Source organism: Dipodomys ordii, unplaced genomic scaffold (assembly GCF_000151885.1).
Source record: "Dipodomys ordii isolate 6190 unplaced genomic scaffold, Dord_2.0 Scaffold188, whole genome shotgun sequence".
Classification (NCBI taxonomy): Eukaryota; Metazoa; Chordata; class Mammalia; order Rodentia; family Heteromyidae; genus Dipodomys; species Dipodomys ordii.
The window spans coordinates 1,286,003-1,309,449 of NW_012267404.1; the positions used below are offsets into that span (position 1 = coordinate 1,286,003).

The 23,447-nt window shown below is 41.9% G+C and overlaps 1 protein-coding gene and 2 pseudogenes across 3 annotated transcripts in view; 2 read left to right on the forward strand and 1 right to left on the reverse strand.

The window, feature by feature from the left end:
- The window catches only part of Ide (insulin-degrading enzyme), a 95,392-nt gene that overhangs the window by 43,825 nt on the left and 28,120 nt on the right, over window positions 1-23,447 (reverse strand). For all 3 annotated transcript variants that reach the window (XM_013034367.1, XM_013034365.1, XM_013034366.1), the window contains exons 2-5: window positions 21,278-21,462; window positions 20,001-20,208; window positions 16,921-17,090; window positions 1,064-1,186 (exon numbers count right to left, since the gene is read on the reverse strand). In XM_013034367.1, the coding sequence (XP_012889821.1) occupies window positions 1,064-1,186; window positions 16,921-17,090; window positions 20,001-20,208; window positions 21,278-21,437 (661 nt within the window). In that variant the 5' untranslated portion in view covers window positions 21,438-21,462. The remainder of the gene's footprint in view (window positions 1-1,063; window positions 1,187-16,920; window positions 17,091-20,000; window positions 20,209-21,277; window positions 21,463-23,447) is intronic.
- On the forward strand, window positions 5,483-5,782 carry LOC105999337 (annotated as a pseudogene).
- LOC105999338 lies at window positions 14,268-14,441 on the forward strand (annotated as a pseudogene).

A 23,447-nucleotide genomic window follows, 5' to 3' on the forward strand; every position in this document is an offset into this window, starting at 1 on the left:
AACATTATGACAAATAACCTTTGCCAATTTTACCTCAGACATTTCTTTTTTTTTTTTTTTTGGTCCGGTCATGGAGCCTGAACTCTGGGCCTGGGCGCTGTCCCTCAGCTCTTCAGCTCAAGGATAGCACTCTACCACTTGAGCCACAGCACCACTTCCGGCTTTTTTCTTTTTGCTTATGTGGTGCTGAGGAATCGAACCCAGGGTCTCGTGCATGCAAGGCAAGTGCTCTACCACTGAGCCATCTTCCCAGCCCCTCTACTTGCAGCTTCTTTGGTGCTTAATTGGAGACTATACTGCCCAGGCAGGTTTGATCCATGATCTCAGACTCCAGTGTGAGCTATCTGTACCCAGCTTATATAAGGATTTTTAAGGATGATGTTGGCCATGTCTGATGATTCATCAGGAGGACTGTAGCTCAAGGTCAGCCTAGCAAAAAAAAATGTTAGCAAGACCCTAATTCAACAAACAAGCTGCGCCTGAGGATTTTATGCCTGTCTGTAACCCCGACTGTTTAGGAGTCATAGATAGAAGGACTACACTTGATATCACAGACATTTTGATTTTGTCTTTTTTTTTTTTGGGGGGGGGGTCCGGTTGTGGGGCCTGAACTCTGGGCCTGGGCTCTTCAGCTCAAGGCTAGTGCCTACCACTTGAGTCACAGCGCCACTTCCGGCTTTTTTCTTTTTTGCTTATGTGGTGCTGAGGAATCGAACCAGGGCCTCAGGCATGCAAGGCAAGCGCTCTACCACTGAGCCACCTTCCCAGCCATGTCATTGCTTTTTTATAGTACTATTCGGCCAAATCTGTCATTCTTTACTTTGCTTCCTTTCCTGTCTATGACTTAAAACACTTAATAATTTCTAAAACCATCTAAGCTTCTTTTTTGAACAGAATAAGTTAAAAATAAGATTTCCATTGATATATTCACCAGTAAGGAGATCATTCTCCAAAACCCTGGACAGATAAATAGCTCTATCATATCCCCTTCTTCCAATACTTTGAAAAAGTCACAAATGGAAAATATGTATTATTCAACTCTATGAAACTATAGAGTTCTTACCTCGACCCAAGACACAAATAGCCATTAAATTGGATGAATAATAAGTGGAATGGAATTTTAATAGCTCTTGTCTAACATCAATGCCTTCTTGGTTGGGTCGAGTCTCTAGAGTGTATTTATTACCTGCAAGGAAAGAAAAGCATTTCTTAGAAAAAACAAATGTGAGGGTTATTTTTTTTTCTTCTTTTCTATTCTTTTAAGTGTGTCTATACCAGGCCTTGAACTCAGGGCATCAAGTTCTCACTCAACTTTTTCACTCATTGCTAGTGCTCTACCACTAAGTCACACCTTTTGTTGGTTAATTGGAGATCAAGAGTCTCTTTGTGCCTGGGCAGACTTCAAACTGTGATCCTCCAGTTCTCAGGGTCCTGAGTAGCTCAGGTTGCAGATATCAGCCCGTGATGCCCAGCCTTATTTTTTTTTTTTTCTCTTTTCATTCTTCTGAGACAGGGGGTCCCTATGTAGCCCAGGTTGGCCTTTAACTCACAATTCTCCTGCTTCTGCCTCCTGAGTTCAATATGGCATTACAGGAGTATGCCACCATGACTATTATAACTGCCATTTGTGAGTTTATTACATACATCCCTATAGGATGAAGTTTAACAACGAAGTTCAAACATAGATGGTAATCAGTCAAATCTTTTAACCTAACCTGGATAAACAGACATCAGAGTAGAGTACAAACTAGTAAGACTTTTCAACTAAAATTTTCTGTAAGGAACTAAAAATGCTTTGTGTAAATTATATTTTTTGGGCTGGGCATGATTGAACATTCCTGTAATCCCTGTACTCAAGAGGCTAAGGCAGGGAGACTGAAAGTTCAAGGCCTGACAGGGCTACACAACAAGACAGTATCTTAGCAGACCTGTGTACCTTTACAATAACAAAAACTTTTTTAAAAAAAATCCTGAGTTATTATGAGCACTTTTAAGACAAAATGAGATTCACATGACCTCCATTCACACTTAATTTAATTTTCAATTCCCTGTGTGGGCCATAATTAACTGAACAGAGTCACTAAGGGATCATTTTGGAACTTGTCAAGTTACTTGTGGAAAAAGGAAAAAAACTGTTCTATTTTGAGCTGAAACATTAAATCTGTGATGTGAATTTTCATGATGTAGGCAGGCAAAAATAGGATACAATGCTATTTTTATAAATCTCAAGTGGTATATATACAATATTACACTACGAGCTCCCTTATTAAATTTTAATAATTCAATTGGGGTAGAATAATAATGTATGGCAAAGTACAGTAGAACTGTCCAAATTCTATTTTGCAAACAAGACCTTGCAAATTAGGGACTAAAGGATGCGCTTCCCATCATTGATATCTCTCGGAAATAGCATCTTGACTGAAACACCTGAAGATCCCAGGAATTATTGCTCCTACTTACATGACCATGAAGGATCCTCTCTCCTGCAAAGCTGAAGGTGGTAGAACTTTTTCTTTTTTTTAATTATTATCAAGTACATGTACAAAAGGGTTAGTTACAAACCCCTCAGGTGCTGGCCCCCCTCCCCCAAAAACATCCTCAGGAGTACAATGCTTCTTGGTCAACATCACCCCTTCTTTTGAGAGAATGTGTTCTTTCTGTATTTACTTATAGTATTTCCTATTCCTTTTTTTTTTTTTTTTGGTCAGTTGTGGGGCTTGAACTCGGCCTGGGCTCTGTCCCTCAGCTTTTCAGCTCAAGACAAGCGCTGTACCACTGAGCCACAGCGCCACTTCTGGTTTTCTGGTGGTTTATTGAAGAGTCTCATGAACTTTCCTGCATGGGTTGGCTTTGAACTGTGATCCTCGATCTCAGCCCCGTGAGTAGCTTAGGATTACAGGCGTGAGCCACCAGCGCCCCGCTAGTATTTCCTATTTCTATCACAGCCAATAAACTGGGCTTCAGAGAATATCCCTCCACCGAATTGGAAGTCTATAAAGGTACCAGTTGGCACACTCCAGTCTAAGTGTTGCATAGAACTGAGTCAAGATTCATGACCCATAATGCTTAAACCAACAGATCCATGAAAACAGAAGATGTAAGGAGAGTCCCAAAGCAATCATTCATATTCAAACAGCAATAGAAGCAACCTGCCAACCAAGATCCCAGGTTTATAAATAATCGTCTTCTTTCTGATTTAAGACCTAGTTTTGTTCCAGATCCACTCTACTCAGGTCTGAGGGGCTCAGGTGTTCTTAAAAAATAGCCAGAATGCCACTCCTCCGAGGGAGAAAAAAGGATGTGTATGTGCTGGGGAACTGTCTGACATTCCCTCTTACCAAGGTGAAGGTCAAGCCTTGGTAGTGCCTCCTTTTCTACTAAATGAAGATTTCAAACCCTCAGTTACAGAGGGACTTGTCCTCAGAGCTCCACTATTCCTTCACACTACCAAGCTCAGATTCCTACAAGTAAACCACGACTGCACCCAAGTTTAGAGAAATTTGTATTTCTATAGACTATGTGGACATAACAGTATGTGACAGTTAGATCAAAATTAGGTTTTCAGCCCAGGCAGTAAAGTTGTAAAATGCAAAATCAGAAACAGAACAAAATTGTTGATCATTAAAAATGGGGCCAAATATTAAAAGCAGAACTCTTCTGTAGAGAGGGGCTCTAGCCAGCCTAAGCCTTTTCCACCCTTGCTTAAAAAGCAAAAGAACATCTCTCCCTCGCTCAAGTTTACCAAGCTGGCAGCTTTGCAGTTTACTATAAACTTTGCTAAGGCCACTGACAACCTTGAGGTTTATCACTAGCTGTACTGAGTTGCTGTATTAGTCAGGAGCTTATAATAAAAATCATTTCTATAAAGAAAATTTCAGGGCATCCCCAACCATGGAAATAAGTTTCCAATGTTTTGGGATTTTAAATATATTACCCCTATTCAAGGTTATGTTTTGGCTTTTGTAATTAAGTCATGGTCATGCTGCCCAGCTCAAGACTATGTTTTGCTTCTACTTCTGCAGCTCAAGACTATGTTTTGCTTCTGCTTTGGCAACTCAAGGTTATGTATTGCTTCTGTAAATCTGCTTGCTTGCTTTGAAGGTCTTTAAAAGACCTTCATGGAAAAAAGACCCTACTGCATCCTACTACCCAAATAATGGGGTGTGGTCACCATGCGGCCAATAAAGACCCCTGGCCTAATTGACTGAGTGTTGGCATGTCTCTCAGGGAAAATGGAATACTACAAAGCTTGTGAGACTCTAATCTCCAATTAACCAGCAAAAAAAAAAAAAACTAAAAATGGAACTATGGTTCAACTGCCAGTCTTGAGCTAAGGTACAGTTCCCCAGTCCTGAGTAGCCCCAGTATTAACACAAAAATAAACAGAGCTTCTGTCCATAGTAACCTGGCCTGCCTAAGTGCAAACAATGTATTGATATCAGCTTCTAAACACAGGCTCAATCGCACTCGGCGAAAATTCTGAGTGGCTTTTATGAATCACATAGTCCATGTCTAGGACTTGGGTTTAAACCTAGATGTTTTCAGTGTTTCTAATATGTAATGGGAGGAGGAAAACTTTTCAGTTGGGATGAGCCCACAATGGCAGTTCTTCCTCCAAAGCTCCTGTATGAGGAAGAGGTCCAATATACCTCTAGCAGAGAAACATTAGAATTCTGTTTTAACAGTGGAGCCAGAGTCAGGCTTGCTGTTGAGATGATCAGCACATGTGTTAACAGATCCTGTAGATGAGTTTACTAAGAACAGGAAGGCTGGCTGAGTATTCTTTTTACAACCCTTCTATATTTTGGTGGAAGTTCTTAGGAAACAGATGAAAAAAAAAGAAAGAAAAAGGAGGAGGCAGCTGAGCAATGATGGCTCACACCTGTAATCCTCGCTACTCACAAGGCTGAGATCTGAGGACTGTGGTTTGAAGCCAATGCAGGCTGGTGAGACTCTTATCGCCACTTACCCACCAAAAACATGGAAGTGGAGCTGTGGCTCAAGTGGCACAGTGCCAGCCTTGAATGAGAAAGTTAAGGACAGTGCCCAGGCCTTGATTTCCAGCCATAGTACTGGCACATAAAAAATAAATAATAAAAAGCAGAAGACTCAAGTCTGCCAAACTGATATCAGTAAGCTTTTACCAAATAAGGGCAGGGCATAGCTCACTTAGTAAAAGTATGACAAGTTTTGTGGCCCTGAGTTCAAAATCCAGTGTCCCAAAACAAAATGTAAAAGAAGCATAAGACTAATATGGAACACCCAATACATATTAGGCCAGTTTTAAAGTCCAATTCCAACTTTTGTTTAGAAATGTCAGGGAAATCGCCGCGAACGCCCTCGCACGCCGAGGGGTGGGGGGGAGCTGCGCGAGCGCGCCTGCGCGGTGGGCGGCCTTTTCACGTGTCCCCTAGCCCGACTGCGGGTCTCTCCTTGCAGCGTCGGCGTGAGAGCAGAGTCCGAGTGGCCACCGAGAAGAGTCATGGGCAGACAAGCATTTAGGAAGGTCATTCTTCTGTTTGACCAAGTGTTGGTCGAAAGAAGTGCAGCTGAAACTGTAACCAAAGGAGGCATTATGCTTCCAGAAAAGTCTCAAGGAAAAGTATTGCAAGCCACAGTAGTGGCTGTGGGATCGGGCTCTAAAGGAAAGGGTGGAGAGATTCAGCCAGTTAGTGTGAAAGTGGGTGATAAAGTTCTTCTCCCAGAATATGGAGGCACCAAAGTAGTTCTAGATGACAAGAATTATTTCTTATTTAGGGATGGTGACATTCTTGGATGTTGAGTGAATACATCACTAACATGGCATCCTGTGAAGCTGCCTATTCCATGGAAGTTCTGAGATCTTTCATCATGTAAATAATTTCCATATCTCCCTTTTATAATAAATTGATAAAAAAAAAAAAGGAAATGTCAGGGAATGAGAATTCAGACACTTCACAGGAGAGTGTTGCTGGGTCAGCCATGATAAGAGGCCACTGGCAGTATCCAGTGAACCTGAAGACCAGCATGGTCTCCTACGGGATAACCGTGCTCCTGGACAGTCCCATTCCCAGAACTCAGCGTGAGAGACATGAACAAGTGTGCTCACAGCAATAGTGTTTCTCTAACAAAGAGGCAAGCAGAGGTATATCCATCTCATAAATATTTCAAATAGCAATAAAAATTAAAACGAGAAGCAAACTCAACATGAACAACTCAAACATAGTGTTGAATGAAAGTGGCAAGATTATACACAATAAAATGCATGGGAATGAAAACTAGCAAATTTAGAAAAGTGATTATTTCTCAGAACAAGATAATGTAATTTTAACTGGAAAAGTAAGATGGATGGGTAATATTATGTTTCTTTAAGCAGTATGACAGCACCATCTGGGCAAATACTGAGTACTTCTGAGTGACAACCTCATCATCAAAAATTTGTAAAAGCTGAGTGCTGGTAGCTCATGCCTATTACTAGCTACTCAGGAGGCTGAGATCTAAGGGTTATGGTTTGAAATCAGCCTGGGAAGAAAATCCATGAGACTCTTTCTCTCCAATAAACTACTCAGAACAATCCAGAAGTGGTGCTATGGCTCAAGTGGTAGAGTGCTAGCCTTGAGCAAAAGAAGCTCAGGGACAGTGCCCACGCCAAGTTCAAGCCCCAGGAACTGCAAAAATAATAAAAATAAAAAATAAATAAAACAAATGTAAAATACTAAAGCAGAAAACAGACAATATACAGCAGCTACTGCTGTTCTAAGCAGACAGAGACTTCTGGCCTCTCAGTATACCATTAACAAAAGAATCCATGTATTCTCAAAGGGGGAGAAACAGACACTGTGATAATAAGGTAGAGGAGGAAGTGGAGGAAAGAGAGCAGATGACTTTTTCCACTTAAAAGTCTACATAGAGGAACACTGAATACAGCTGGGTAACAAGTACTAGTTCAGTCTCTAGACACATACTGACCCAAATTAGTGTCCACGCAGCTGGGTCATTTATATCAAATTAAAATGCTGCCATGAAAATCCTGAATCCTACTTTCTGGCTCTGGCACAGTCATAGCAAGCTCCAGCCATGGGCAGAGTAACAGGGTGGCTGACCCCCTGCAGCCTTTCCACCCTGGGCTTGCTGCGAGAAAGCACTGCCTTGGCTTCTGGGAGATTCAGACTCCTGTTCTGACTCTACCATATACTAATTAAGTATCTCGAGGGTGGTTTATTATTTTACTAGGAACATATGGACAGAGGCTCAGGAATTAAGAGCAACAGCTCAATTCCTAGGCTCCTTCCTTTCTTAGCTGTGATCAGTACAGTATTGTCTGTGCTTTTGTGTACGGCTTCAGTTCTTGATTGAAATAAGGTAAAGGGAGGAAGAGAGGTAAGAAAAAAGTGTTAAGTGATGATATGTGAGTCTGTGTTAGTATCTTTCTGTCCCAATCAGTAGTACACAATTCACAATTTGTGTGTGTGTGTGTTCTAATTTGTTTTCCTATTCTGTTCTTTCCCACTTTGCTCTGCAAAGTCTTTGTAAAAGCCAAACTTTCAGTCTAGGGTGCTGGCTTAGCATGCTAAGACCTTGGGTTCAATCCTCAGCACCAAGAGACAAGTAAAAACAAAATAAAAAGACCAACTATGCAAACTCATGTTCTCTAAGACACTTGATATCTGGAGCATGGCTCAAGTAGTAAAGCACTTGCCTAGCAAGTTCAAGGCCTTGGGTTCAAACTCCAGTAACTCAAGAAAAATTAAAACCAAAAGACACTAGGCTCTCTCCTGGGTCTTTTCTTGTCATAGTATTGGAGGTAAGCATAATAGCATTATAAAGAATGGAGGTTGGGCTGGGAAGGTGGCTCAGTGGTAGAGCACTTGCCTTGCATGCTCGAGGCCCTGGGTTCGATTCCTCAGCACCACATAAGAAAAAAGCCAGAAGTGGCGCTGTGGCTCAAGTGATAGAGTCCTAGCCTTGAGCTAAAGAGCTGAGGGACAGCGCCCAGGCCCAGAGTTCAGGCCCCACGACCGGACCCCCCCCCCCAAAAAATGTAGGTTTTAAGCAGAAGCACGCGCCAGTCCCGCAGATCTGTGTCTTGCTTCAACAGTGTTTGGACGGAACAGACCCGGGGACTCTTCCGTTCCACCACCAACTGCTTCTCCACTCACCACCTCCAACCCTGATCTTCTCGCCCGTCACCTGCTTCCGGGACCAACCAACGCTGTTTTGTTCTGTGGTTAGCACTGTATTGACGACCAGCCATGACCTCCCAGATTCGTCAGAATTACTGCACCGAGGTGGAGGCTGCCGTCGACCGCCTGGTCAACTTGCACCTGCGGGCCTCCTACCCTGCCTCTCTGTGGGCGACTATTTCGATCGCGCCGATGTGGCTCTGGAGGGCATGGGCCACTTCTTTGGCGAGTTGGCGGAGGAGAAGCTGAGGGCGCCCAGCGCCTCCTGAAGATCAGAACCAGGATGTGCAGAAACCTTCTTGGGATGAGTGGAGTAAAACCATGGAAGCCATGGAAGCCGCCCTGGCCTGGAGAAGAGCCTGAACCAAGCCATTGTGGATCTTCATGCCTTGGGCGCTGCCCACACAGACCCCCGTCTCTGTGACTTCCTAGAGAACCACTTCCTGGATGAAGAGGTGAAGCTCATCAAGAAGATGGGCGACCACTTAACCAACCTTCGCAGGCTGGCGGCCCCGCAGGCCCAGCTGGGCGAGCATCTTTTCCAAGCCTCACCCTCAAACACGACTAGAAAACTCCAGAGTCCAGCAGCCTTTGAGGGGCCATCTCTGCCTCACCAGATATCAGGGTTTCTGCCCGAGCTTCTGCCTCTAGCCATTGGGAAACTTCCTAACTAACCATCCTGGAGCCGTTCCCAAGCCCTGGACCAAATGAAAATAAAGCTTTTTGCAGCAAAAAAAAAAAAAAAAGAATGGAGAGGCTTTGAGTCCAGACTGATTTGACACTGAGTTCCATAACGTATGCAGTCAGGCCACTATCACTCATCCACTTTCCTCCCTGCACTCCTCACAACTGTCCCTTCTAGTATTACCTCTGGTCCCTCTCAGAAAGGATGATGAACTGTCAGTACTTGATGAAGGCTAAGCAGGGATGCATTTCAGGACACATATCCAGTGTACAGCACTTAGTATCATACCACAAACATGAGTTCGTTTACTCCTCAAATGGCTCATCCTTAGACAGAATTTTGCTGTGTACTCCAGGGTGATCTCACAATCTACTGTCTCAGCCTCCTGAGTGCTGACATTTCAGGAGTCCTATACCAAGCCTGGCTTCTTCCTACTTCTTTTTTTTGGGGGGGAGGAGGAGAGGGGTCTGGTCGTGGGGCCTGAACTCTGGGCCTGGGCGCTGTCCCTCAGCTCTTCAGCTCAAGGCTAGCGCTCTACCACTTGAGCCACAGTGCCACTTCCGGCTTTTTTCTTTTTGCTTATGTGGTGCTGAGGAATCGAACCCAGGGCCTCAGGCATGCAAGACAAGCGCTCTACCACTGAGCCACCTTCCCAGCCCTCTTCCTACTTCTTCTAAAGAAAATCCTACCTATTTGCCGGGAGAATTGACATTGTATCTCCTTTGATATCCTACAGAATTCAATTCTAACAGCAATAAAGCAAGCCCAACAGAATAGTGATTAAAACCTCCAATTCTGGGTCCAGCGCAGTGGCTCATACCTATAATCCTAGCTACTCAGAAGGCTGAGACCTGAGAACAACAATTCAAAGCTAACCGAAGCATGAAGGTCTATGCGACTAATCTCCAGTCAATCACCTACAAGCTAGAAGTGGAGCTGTGACTCAAGTGGTCGAGTACTAGCCTTGCGCAAAAAAGTTCAGGGACAACACCTGGGCCTTGAGTTCAAGCCCCAAAATGGGTGGACATGGACACACACTGACACACACATACACACAGAGAGCTCCGATTTTGGCTGTGTCTGGTGGGGGGGGGGGACCTCAGTAAGGGGAAGGAAGGAAAAAAAGAAAAACTGATCCTGGAAATCAGATAGTTCTATTCTCTAGTTAGACCCTGCCTTTGCCATGGCTCCCTACCTGAACTTGCAGCACCATCAGCACAGACCCTAGTTACACTTTTTTGTGACTTATTATACATTTTACAAAAGGAAAACTTGCAAAATTGTCACCTGAGAGGCTGGAAAAGAAAACTTGGCCACACATACTTCTAATCTTAGGGAACTTGCTATATCAGATTAATTACATAACAATAAGAAAAATGTCACCCATATCAGCAGTGTAACTCCACCCATTTCCAGTTTATCTCACTCTACTAGCCGTGTTCCTACAGATCTGGGAGCACCGGTTTCCACTCCCCAAGCATTCACTCATCCACTTCCTCCTACTTCCTCCTAGGGGACTAAATCTAGTTGGTTACCAGTGTTTGTGGGATTATGTTTAGAGAAACAAATCACTAAAGAATAGCCAGAACCTTTTCCCTTCTCTATATCAAAACTACTACAGAAATACATGAAGCCACTCAAAAGAACAAAAGTAAATACAAATTTCTGACAAGGTTTTTTCTTTTTTGGGTCTGGTTGTGGATCCTGATCTCTGGGCCTGGGCACTGTCCCTCAGCTCTTCAGCTCAAGGCTGAGCCACAGCGCCACTTCCGGCTTTTTTCTTTTTACTTATGTGGTGCTGAGGAATCGAACCCAGGGCCTCATGCATGCAAGGCAATCGCTCTACCACTGAGCCACCTTCCCAGCCCCTTATGTTAGGTTTTTAAAAAGAAATATCCCAGTAAGAACTGTACCACGCACGTGGTATTCAGGTAAGGGGTAGGTTTATTCAGTAGACCTGCTGGGACCATGCAAGGCTGGTACTCCACGTGGCTGGGAAAGGCCTGGGAAAGAGAGAGAGAGAGCTGGGAAAGAGAGAGGAAAGAGAGAGAGGAAAGAGCTAGAGCAGAGAGAAAGCAGAGAGAGCTAGAAAAGAACAGTGAGGGAGATAGGTAGCAGAGAGAGCTAGAATAGAGCAGTGAGAGAGCAGAGAGCTAGAAACAAACAGAGAGAGAGCTAGAATAGAACAGAGCCTGACAAGGTTTTTTCTTCATGTACTACTTTTGCAAATCTTGTGGTTTCTGGGGTTAAGAGAAAGAAAGGAAGAAAGAAAGAAAGACAGCTTTAATTCTACTTTCTTTTTCTGTATCTTTTTTGAGACTTGCTATGTTGCTCAGGATGGCCAGAAACTTGAGATCCTCTTGTTTTTGTCTTCTCAGTAGCTAGGATTATAGGTGTGGGCCACCATGCTCAGCTCTTATTTTCAAATATATGTTACCTCAAAAATGGAGAGGAGTTACAAAAATGTTTAGGTTTCTAAAATCACAAGGGATCTTGACATTTGCATGACTTAATTTATATTCTGTGTACTGAGTCTGACTCGTTCATCTCGTAGCTACTTGATATTACCTTTGAGGACTAACTACCTTGTCCTGTAAGGTTGAAAAACAGCCAGGCACAGGTGGTGCACGCCTATAATCCTAGCTATTCAGGAGGCTGAGATTTGAGTTCAAAGCCAGTCCATGACTCTTATCTCCGATTAACCACCAGAAAACCAGAAGTGGTGCTATGGCTCAGTGGTAGAGCCTTAGCCTTGAGCTGAAGAGCTCAGGGAGCGTGTCCAGGCCCAGCATTCAAGCCCCATGACCAAAAAGTTAAAAAAGGTTGAAAAACAGACAAACCCTCAAACTCCACCCAACGTATGTAGCAGTGCAGCATAGCTCTGTGTGTTACTTACAAATCTTTTGTCTAGTACTTTTTTTATTTTTATTTTTTGGTCAATTGTGGGGCTTGAACTCTGGGCCTGGGTGCTGTCTCTCAGCTCTTCAGCTCAAGGTTAGTGGTCTACCACTTGAGCCACAGTGCCACTTCTGATTTTGTGAGTGGTTTATTGGAAATAAGAGTCTCACAGACTTTCCTGCCTGGGCTGGCTTTGAACCAGATCCTCAGATCTCAGCCTCCTGAGTAGCTAGGATTACAGACAGGCATGAGCCATTGGCGCTGGGCTGTCTATCACATTTTAAGATTGTTGTTTATTTGTGATTATAACTTATCTCATTCACTAGATTTCTGAAAGATTTGTAGCTACTGCCTCATTACTCTGAGTATCACTTGTCACTAACTAAAAGCTCTTATGAAAAATCAACTCCTGCTGTGTGTGGTGGCTCATCCCCATAATCCCATCCACTCAGGAGGTGGAGGGAGAGGAGCTCAAGTTCAAGGCTAGGGACAAAGATAGGGAGACTTTGTGTCAAAAACAAATAAAAATATAAAAGGATGCTGGGAATGTGGTTTAGTGGTAGAGCCCTCAGTTCAATTCCTCAATACCACATAAACAGAAAAACCCGGAAGTAGCACTGTGGCTCAAGTAGTAGAGTGCTAGCCTTGAGCAAAAGAAGCTCAGGGACAGTACCTAGGCACTGAGTTCAAGCCCCAGAACTAGCAAATAAATAAATAAATAAATAAATGGGGCCCAGTGGCTCACACATGTAATCCTAGCTACTCAGGAGACTGAGATCTGTGTGGGTAAAAGCCACCAGGAAGCAAAGTCTGTGAGACTCTTATATCCAAATAATCACCAAAAAGTATAGTTGTAACTCAAGTGGTAGATTGCTAGCCTTGAACAAAAAAGCTCAGGGACAGTGCCAGGCACCTAAACCAGTATAAAAAAAAGGGAGCCGGGCGACGGTGGCTCACGCCTGTAATCCTAGCTACTCAAGAGGCTGAGTTCTGAGGATCGAGGTTCAAAGCCAGCCCGGGCAGGAAAGTCCGTGAGACTCAATAGAAACCACTAGAAAACCGGAAGTGGTGCATTGGCTTAAGCAGTAGAGCACTTGCCTTGAGCTGAAGAGCACAGGGACAGCGCCAAAGCCCAGAGTGCAAGCCCCATGACTAACACAACAACAACAACAAAAGTGGAAAATGAGGGAGGGGGTAACAAGTTGACAAGAAATGTACTCACTATCTTACTTGTATAACTGTAACCCCTCTGTATATCACCTTGACAATAAAAATAATTTTTTTATTAAAAAAAAGTGGCAGGGAAGCCGGGGGCTGGTGGCTCACACCTGTAATCCTAGCTACTGAGGAGGCTGAAATCTGAAGATGACAGTTCAAAGCCAGCCTGAGCAGGAAAAGCCATGAAACTCTTATCTTCAATAAACCACTCAGAAAACCAGAAGGGGCGCTGTGGCTCAAGTGGTAGAGCTCTAGCCTTGAGCTGAAGAGCTGAGGGACAACTTCAAGCCCCAAGACTGACAAAAAAAAAAAAAAGTGCCAGGGGCATAGCTTCAGTTGTAAAGCATGTGTGAGGTTCTATGTTCAGGGAGAGACAGGGGCTGGGAAGGTGGCTCAGTGGTAGAGCGCTTGCCTTGTATGCCTGAGGCCCTGGGTTCCATTCCTCAGCACCACATAAAGAAAAAAAAAAAAAAAAGGGAGAGACAGTGAGACGAAATCAATTTCCATAGAGAATTTCCAATATGCTCTGCATAACTGCCACATTGTGGTATGGGTATCTAACCTATCTATCAAAAGGAATTACCTTTGAGGCAGGGAGTGTAGCTGAGTGGAAAAGTATTCACAGGTATGACACAAGAATCTGAGTTCAATCAAGCATCATACACACAAACACTCTCTTTCTGACATATCATGTATATGTCCATGGTCCCTTGAAGCCCATTATTTAAACAATTCAGCATTACATACACATATTTTATAGATGTAGTTTTCATATAAGCAAAGATATGTGTTAGTTCTATAAATCAAGTACTTTTATACATCAGTGCTGATACTACGGTTACTTTTAATATTAAGTACAAAGAATACAGTATCACTGCCTCTAATGGTAATTTTTTACAAACTTCTAATTGTTCTAGGCTATAAAAATTTCCCTGCTGATACTGGATTTCTAAGAATGGTATCCAAGCTAAAACTGTCTTTGAGTTCAAGTCACAAGACAAAAAGAAATTTATCTTTTAAGTGTTAAAAATTAACTTATAGAACCAGACACCAGTGGCTCAGGCCTGTAATCCTACTCAGGAGGGTGAGATCTGAGGATCACAGTTCAAAGCCAGCCTGGGCAGGAAAGTCAATAATAAACCCTCAGAAAACTGGAAGTGGCGCTTGGGCTCAAGTAGCAGAGCACTAGCCTTGAACTGAAGAGCTCAGGGACAGTACCCAGGCCCAGAGTTCAAGCTCCACAACCAACAACAACAACACAAAAAATAACTTAAAACCCAACCGGCCCGGAGCCAAGGGTCCTCATGGGAGCCAGCAGGCTTCCAGTCAAGGTGAGTGATAAGCCAGATGTGTCCAAAATGGAAAGTCTGACAGATCAAAACTGAAGAAAACTAATACTAAAGAAAAAAAAAACAAAAAACACTCTTCCTTCAAAGAAAACTATCCAGCAGGAGAAAGAGCATGTTCAAACATCCTAAAATGCAGATTGCCTTTCAAGAGCAAGCTTCAACATCACTTGACATTCTTGCTTTTAGGCTTATTTCTGTAAAGCTATGTATTTGTGGAGATTTGAGGCACCTATAGATGGTTTTTCTCCTATATTCCCTGGCTAAGAGGTCATGAGTAGCCCATGTTCCCTTAATTTTTTCTTTTTTCGTAGGTCATGGGGCTTGAACTCTGGGCCTGGGCACTGTCCCTCAGCTCTTCAGCTCAAGGCTAGCACTCTACCACTTGAGCCACAGCGCCACTTCTAGTTTTCTGAGTGGTTTACTGGAGATAAGAGTCTCACAGACTTTCCTGCCTGGACTGGCTATTCAGTAGCTGAGTAGCTAGCTATTACAGGCATGAGCCACTGATGGCCCGCTTAAATTTGTTTTTAAAGTGAAGTTTCAGATGGTAGATGACATGCAGTCAGTAACCTCACTATTGATGACCTTTGTGGGTGTGGTCCTTATGCCCTCACAAAGTGAGTCAGTTTAAGCTACAATGGATACCTTCTGCTTCATAATCATATTTTGTAGCTTCTTAATTTTCATTTATGATAAAGCATTAAAAATACAAAAAATTAATTTATAAAAAATGCATAAACTTACATTGAAACAATCTACTGACATTATTTAATATAACTGTCACCAAAGCAGTCCTTTAAAAGCACAATATTCTTACCAGATGTGGTGGTACACACCAAATGACCAGGCCTCAAGGACAGCAAGTATGAGGCCACAATGAGTTACACATCAGGATCTTCTCTCAAACAAAAACAATAAAAACCATAAAACCTGTAAACAGTGATCACCACTTGTGAATGGGGTTGGCAACAACAGATCAGGGAAAAGAGGACTATTGTGACTTTTTTGTGTGTGGGCCAGACTTAGGGCTTGAACCCAGAGCCTGAGTGCTATCCCTGAGCTTCTTTTGCACCAAAGCTGGTGCTCTACCGCTTGAGCCACATCTCCACTGCTGGCTTTCGGTAGTTTATTAGAGATAAGAATCTCATGGGCTTTCCTGCCTGGCTATGAACCATGACCCTCAGATCTCAGCGTCCTGAGTAGCTAGGATTGCTTTTATTTATTTATTTTGTCAGTCGTGGAGCTTGAACTCAGGGCCTGGGCTCTATCCCTGAGCTCATTTGCTTAAGACTTGTGCTCTATCACTTTGAGCCTCAGTACCACTTTGGATTTTCTGGTGTTTGATTGGAGATAAGAGTCTCACAGACTTTCCTGCCCAGGCTGGCTTTGAACTGTGATCCCAGATCTCAGCCTCCTGAGTAGCGAGGATTACAGACATGAGCACCAGTGCTTGTATTTGCTTTTGTGTGTATGTGTGTGTGTCTGTCGTGGGGGCTGAATTCTGGGCCTGGGCACTGTCCCTCAGCTCTTCAGCTCAAGGCAAGCACTCTACCACTTGAGCCACAGCATCACTTCTGGCTTTTTTCTGCTTATATGGTATTGAGGAATTGAACCCAGGGCCTCATGCATGCAAGGCAAACACTTTACCACTGAGCCAACGTCCCAGCCATGTATTTGCTTTTTTTAACTTTACTTTTGTACTGCTTAAATATTTAAACAAGTACTTTTTAATGAAATATGAACCTAGGATATGATCATAAAACCAGAAATCTTTACATTTGCTTTATTCTACCTGCTTTTATTTCCCACTTCATATTTCCTAGGAGGAGACAGAAACATCTTATATTTCCTAGCATTCTATCTCCCACATAGCTGCTACAGCAGATGCTATACATCTACAGATGTAGAAGTAGATGTGAGGGGCACAGGAGGATTCTACAAGCCTTGAAATTAGACTTAGAAAATGAGCACTTCCAAGACTGTGCATGGCTCAAAGTATACAGTGCCTGCCTAGAAAGCTCAAGGCCCCAAGTTCAAATCCCAATACCACTTCAGAAAAGAAAAGAAAAAAAAGACAATAAAAAAGTACTTTCCAAGTGGATGTGGTGGCTCACGCCTGTAGTCTCAGCATTCTGGAGGCTGAGGTAGAAGGATTTCAAGCTTGAGGCCAACTTGGGCTACATAGGGAGACCCTGTATCAAAAACAAAAATATGAGGAATAGAAGCATGGCTCAAGTAGCAGAGCACAAGGCCTGGAATTTAAACCCCAGTAACTGATCAAAAAACTAGCAAGAACAACAAAAAAAGATCCCCAGCACTGGAAAAACAAAAACAAAAAACACAAAAAAAGAGCTTTGATTTGTAGAGTACACTTCAGAATTTTAAAATCTATTGCCTTCTCTCCTTTTGAACTGCTAGTTAATATCTATTCACAACTGTAAGCACTCTGCTCCTTAAACATTTAGACCCCTACTTGAAGGAGATTCAAGCAGGAATGAGAAATTACAAAATCTTCATCTTGAATTGCAAAATACAATACTGTGTAAAGAGGCCATGGGTTTAAATGAGGTCAGGGAAAGCTAATGCATGAATGCCGTTGTTGACAAACCTGTCCCAAATTTGCTGAAGGGGTGTTTGGGATTTCCTGTAGCTTTTTCCAGCTGAAAGAGTCTCCAGGCATCATTCATCACATTCTTCTCATGCTCTGAGTCGACAGCATTCACCTCCCTGTCCTTACAACTCGCATCAAACAAGGGGCACAGGAAAAACTGTGCAAACCTAAAGGTGCAAAACATAATTAACAACTTGTTTAATAAGAGGCTGGTTTTTCAAATACTTCTGAAACAGATTGGAAATATGAATTCTAAGTATCAAAAAAAATAACATTGCTACTAAGAAAAGAAGACAAATGCTAAGTAACCTAAGAATAATATAATAATGAATGTTCATAAATTTGGAGGAACTGATCTATTCCAGAGGTGCTAAATTATTGGCAGAAATATACAGATTAATATCAAAAAGTCAAGGAGGCTGGGGGCTGGTGGCTCACACCTGTAATCCTGGCTAACTCAGGAGGCTGAGATCTGAGGACTGGCGTTCAAAACCAGCCCGGGCAGGAAAGTTTACGAGACTCTTATCTCCAATGAGCCACCAGAAAACTGGAAGTGGCACTGTGGCTCAAGTGGTAGAATGCTAGCCCTGAGCTGAAAAGCTGAGGGACAGTACCCAGGCCCAGAGTTCAAGCCGACAAAAAAAAAAAAAAAAGTCAAGGAGACTATGGAGTTAGCAGCAGTCTGTTTGAAACTTGATACGTCTAAGAAAAACCTTGTTCTATGTATCTAACTCCCTAAACAAAAAAGGGGGAGGGGAAGGAATGGGGAAAGGGAACGTAGGTGACAGTTCTTTAATAAATCTCAAATTTACAGTTTTAGGTGCAATTTCACTAAGACTCTGGTGCCTTAGGAAAAACAAATTAAGACATCTACTTTTCTTTTGGGGGGTGGTCTGGTCGTGGGGCCTGAATTCTGGGCCTGGGCACTGTCCCTCAGCTCTTCAGCTCAAGGCTAGCGCTCTACCACTTGAGCCACAGTGCCACTTCTGGCTTTTTTCTTTTTGCTTATCTGGTGCTGAGGAATGGAACCCAGGGCCTCATGCATGCAAGGCAAGCGCTCTACCACTGAGCCACCTTCCCAGCCCCAAGACATCTACTTTTAATAGTCACAATATGAATTATTTTCCTTCTGGAGGAAAAACAGGCTTCAATTATTGGAAAATAATAATGAAGTAAAAAAATCTAAGGTATGATGCAGTACAATGACTAAACCATGATTACAAGCTTTATGAAATAGTAAGTGAACAGCCTATGGATAAGCAGTCATTCAACAAATAACATGGTATGTAACTCTAATATGAGTAACACAAAGCTCTTTGTCAAGGCTAATCTTTAGTAATAGTACTAAGTTTCACTGAAGTAATTCAATAATTTGAATTTTCTCTCTGTAGCTGTAAGTCATATCACGTAGTAATCTTCCTCCTTTCCCCTCCATACTTCAGTATTGGGAACGGACTCGCAAGCCACACCACTTGTTTGTATTTGGTTTTGAGGTAAGGTCTCCCTAACTTTATCTGGGCTGGCCTTGAACGCTGGATCCTCCTCTGCCTCCATCTTCCAAGTAGCTTTTATTAAAGGCTTACAGGAGTTCATGGGCCACCATGTCTGCTTTAAGATTGTATTTTATAAGAAGACCCAGAATTCAGATGAAGCTAAGGATAGAGATTCTAAACAGAACTACAATTCAGTGGACCTAAGAGAATATCATTTCAGATATACCTCAGTCCTGCTGTCAAAGAGGCTATGGTCATTATTTGATATTTATTTTGTGTGTACATGAATATATTAAGTACTTTACACAAACCAATTCCAAAAGAAAACTCCATCTCTCTGGAGTCTATAATCAAAGATTATAGATTTACAGACATATAACTTCTTTTATGTACCTCAATACATTGAGGTTGGGCAAAGTACCTATCAGCTACCTGTCCAAAGCTGGACAGATCTAGATGAAGCATCTGTTTATGACATAGAATAAGCAAGTTCTTTTTTAAAAAAGATACTCTTGCTGGACACAAGTAGCTCATGCCTGTAATCCTAGCTACTCAAGAGGCTGAGATCTGAGAAATGTGGTTCAAAGCCAGCCCAAACAAGGAAACCTGTGGCCCACTTATCTCCAATTAACCACCAAAAACGCCAGAAGCAGAGCTGTGGTTCAAGTGGTAGACTGCTAGCTTTGAGTAAAAAAAGGCTCAGCGAAAGCACCTACATTGTGAGTTCATGCTCCAGGATAGGCAAAAAAAGATTGAAACAATAAGAAGCACAGTACTCTGACTCAATCATATACTCTAAACACATACTTTTTCCCTATTAATGTTCTTTGTGCTAAGGAACAATATTCATTTCTCATAAGGACAGGTAAACAGGAATAAAAAAATAAAGTTGACAATAACTAAAACTACAAAGTCAGAATTCATTACAGACCTATCAAGGAGCGGCAGAACTCTTTTTCTACAATATAAAAAACTAAAAATTTACTATGGAAAAACTGCATTTTGAACAATGAACTAAATCACTGACATAACAAAAAAAGTAGAAGTTGTTGACTGTATAGAAGAAAACTAAGAAATTAAATTGCCCTAACAGAGCTTGCTCCAGAAAAGCCTTTCAAATATTCCCCAAACTGAAAGAGCAAGTAAACACAGTCTGTATCTACTAAGGACCCTTGAGAAGTAAGAACTCAAGAGAACAGAATAGGTGAGGGCTGCGGCTCTAGAACTGAAGCGTGTGTGAGAAGAGATCTGCAACACAGTCACCGGTTCTTTGTCATGTGCCTTACATGCAAAACCAGTTAGAATAGGAAGAGCTAGAAAATTTTACAAGTCAATAAAATATTTTGTAGGCCTGAAGGCTGGATTAAAGCCATGTCATTATCTTTCTTTTACCACAATGTAAACATGGGCCACCACTCATTATTATTTTCCTTTTCATAAAACATGGGGGAGGGAGTGGAGACTGGTGAAAGTATCTTCAAACTAGAAAGTTATAATACAATATTTGTAAAAAGTAATTATTACTATTTTTATTAATGCAATTAAGTACACAGGTTGGAGAATTCAAAGGGAACATGGTATTACCTGTCTAGGGCACCTTCTAGGTGTTCATGAGAAACATCAAAATAATAGTTGGTATGTTCTCCACTTGTAAAGGCATTGGAACTTCCCGCATGCTCACTGAGAAACTGGCTGTATTCGTTCTCTTTAGGATATTTCTTTGTTCCCAAAAATAGCATATGCTCACAAAAATGACTTAAGCCAGGAATATTTGAAGGATCTGACAATGAACCTGAAAGAAAAAAAAATCATATATAAGCAATTTTTTTTTGTCAAAAAATAGTGACTAAGGATGAACTACAGAATGGCTTGGAATTCTTGTTAGTATGGCATAACCAGTTCAATCATACAACTGGAGAAAGTATCTGCATGTCTAAAATAGTATTTATAAGGCAAACCAGGAGTCAGAAGTCCTAGATTCTGGCCCTAAGCTTGAGACTTTATTTAGTTTGAGACACTGGGTGGATTCTTTAACCTTTAGGGTCATTAGTTTCCTCACACTGGTGGGAAAGAAAGTTGAGTTCACTGCTTTCTAAAGGCTACAATTTTCTTCTTGTCTTGGTTATTGTAGGAGACAGCACAGAACACTAAGAGCATGGATTCGGATTAGCAGCTGCAGAACTGTAGAGCTCTAAGTGTAATGTTTGATCTATCTTGTCTTAGTCACCTCTACATACACCTATCTTAGAGGGTCAGGTCAGTACATGAGATCTATATTCTATAACACACAGAAGATGCTGTCATTCATTCAATGTTACCTTTATTTTCTCAAGTCTAAAATGCCATAAGTAAAAACTTTTATTTAAAAATAATATTACGGAAGTGGCGCTGTGGCTCAAGTGGTAGAGTGCTAGCCTTGAGCTGAAGAGCTGAGGGCCAGTGCCCAGGCCCAGAGTTCAGGCCCCATGACCTGACCCCCCCCAAAAAAATTATCTATAAAATGTCACAATAACCAAAACTGAATAAAGTGAACAGATAGGGCAGACAGGGATAGGGAGCTATTTCTCTGAACATTCTTTGGCTATCCCTAAAATTTAAGTAATTATTATGATTCACTTAAGGATAAGGATGAATTTCCTTGCTGCTAGGTCACCTCATGTGAGAACCTCACAAGATGCTCTTACTAAATATCAGATTATTTTCACTTAGACAATTGTAGTTTACGAGTTTTATATGGGTTCCAACATAAAGGTAATAAAATGAATAAAGCACATCAAAGTCATATTTATGGAGGATCATAATAAATGTTAGCATTAGATGGTAAAACTGAACACACTTAAACTGACAATTTTAAATGGTACCTATGTGTACATCAAGTGCAGCTGATGACTTGTCCGTGGTAGGATCACTGATGAGAAGTACTTTGATGCCATTGGCCAGCTCTAGTCCTCGATACTCTCGCTTATCTTCGGGAGATTTGACAATGTGATTTCCTATTCTCTTGATAGCTGGGTTATTCATTTTGCTGTAAGTTCTACTTTGGAAACTGAAAAGAAATTAATTAATTGTTGCATTGTGACTATTTTTCCTCTGCCCCGCCCCAGTACAGGAGTTTGAATTCAAAGCCTTACACTTACTCAGCAGGCACTCTACTACTTGAGCCACAATTCCAGCCTAGCTCTTTGCTGGTTATTCTTGGGGATAGAGTCTCAAGGACGTTTCTACCTGGCTGGCTTTAAACTTCAATCTTCTGGGTCTTAGCCTACTGAGTAGCTAGAATTATAGGCATGAGCAAAAGGCACCCAATTTTTTTTTATTTTAAAGGACAAGAAATAATATCAAGCAAATCAACATAGTTAAATCAACTAATAAACAAAATATACCTGGCAGGCATGGTTTCACAGACCTATAATCTTAGCACTTGAGAGGCTGAGGCAGGAGGCTCTCTAGTTTGAGGTGAACAGGGGCTACATAGTGAGGCCAGCCAGGACTAAAACTGAGACCTTACTTCAAAAACAAACAAAAAACCTGGAAGAAACATTTGTTGCTACTGCTTCTGAGGACCAAATCCCAGGCTTGTACATACTAAACAGGTGCTCTGCCGCTGAGCTATAACTCCAGCCACACAGGAAACTTTTATTGCTTACTATAGGCTATTGTCACCCATCTCCTTCATCTTGCCCTTATTCTTTCAGAAAAATGCTAAGTATTGTTTTTGTGAAATCATATTTGTATATAGAACACATGGATGAGGATTTGACATAGGATGGGTTGGGCCATGAGTTGGCCAGTATGCTGATCTCAAATAGTTTTTAATTATAAAGAACTACTTTCAGGTAGGGTGAAAAACAAAGGAGGAGGTAACAATGCTCGATAGGAAATGTACTCATTACCTTACTCCTGTAACTGTAACCTCTCTGTAGACTATTTTTACAATAAAAAACACACAAAAGAACTATTTTCATACACATTTCAGAGGTATCTGCAAGATTAAGTATGGTGAGATGTTGGGTAAAAATTATTACTGAGTCAGCTAAAACACTGCTCAACCTGATATTCAGGCAAGGCAAATCAAGAACTCCTGGGTCAAGCCTCATATACCTGTAATTCTAGCTACCCAGGAAGCTGAGATCTAGGGATCTCAATTCAAAGCCAGCCCAGGCAGGAAAGCTCCCATGAGACCCTTATCTCCAACTAACCACTCAAAAACCAGAAGTAGAGATGTGACTCAAATTGACAGAGTGCTAGCCCTGAGCAAAAGAACTCAAGGACATGCCCAGACCAAGTTCAAGCCCCACGACCAACCAAAAAAAGAAGAAGAAAGACTTGTAAGAAGGGAACAAAGAATCTTAGCTAACACATCTGTTTTTAACTTATTTCCCAAATGACATATCTGTTTAGAATGCAGCTAATACCTTCAGTATGTTGTTTCAAAAACGTTGAGTTTAATTATTTAAAAAGTGAGGTCCAGGGTGACACTGTCCCAAAAGAAATGTACTCTTTATCTGACTTATGTAACTATAACCCCTTGATATATCACCTATATAATAACAATACATTTTTTTTATGTGAGCTCCAAACTAGGCGTGGTGATGCATACCTACCATACCAGCACTCAGGAGGCTGAACCTGGAAGATTATCAGTTTCAGACCAGTGTGGGCTACATAGAAGACCTTGTTAAAAACTCAAAAAAAGTGAGTTCTGCCAGGCACAGATGGCTGTAATCCTAACTATTCAGGAGGCTGAGATTTGAGAATTGCAGTTCAAAGCCAGCCTGGGCAGGAAAATCTGTGAAACTTATTTCCAATTAGCCACCAAACAGCTGGACATAGAGTGGTGTCTCCAGTGATAGAGTGCTAGCCTTGAGCAAAAAAAGCTAAGAGACAGTGCTCAGGCCCTGATTCAAGTTCCAGAACCAGCACACACATACAAAAGAAGTAAGTTCTAACTTAGCAGGAATATAAGCTACAAGACAGTCTTTGTGAAGAACTCCCACACAACAGTAAAAAAGGCAGCAATGGAGCAAGAAG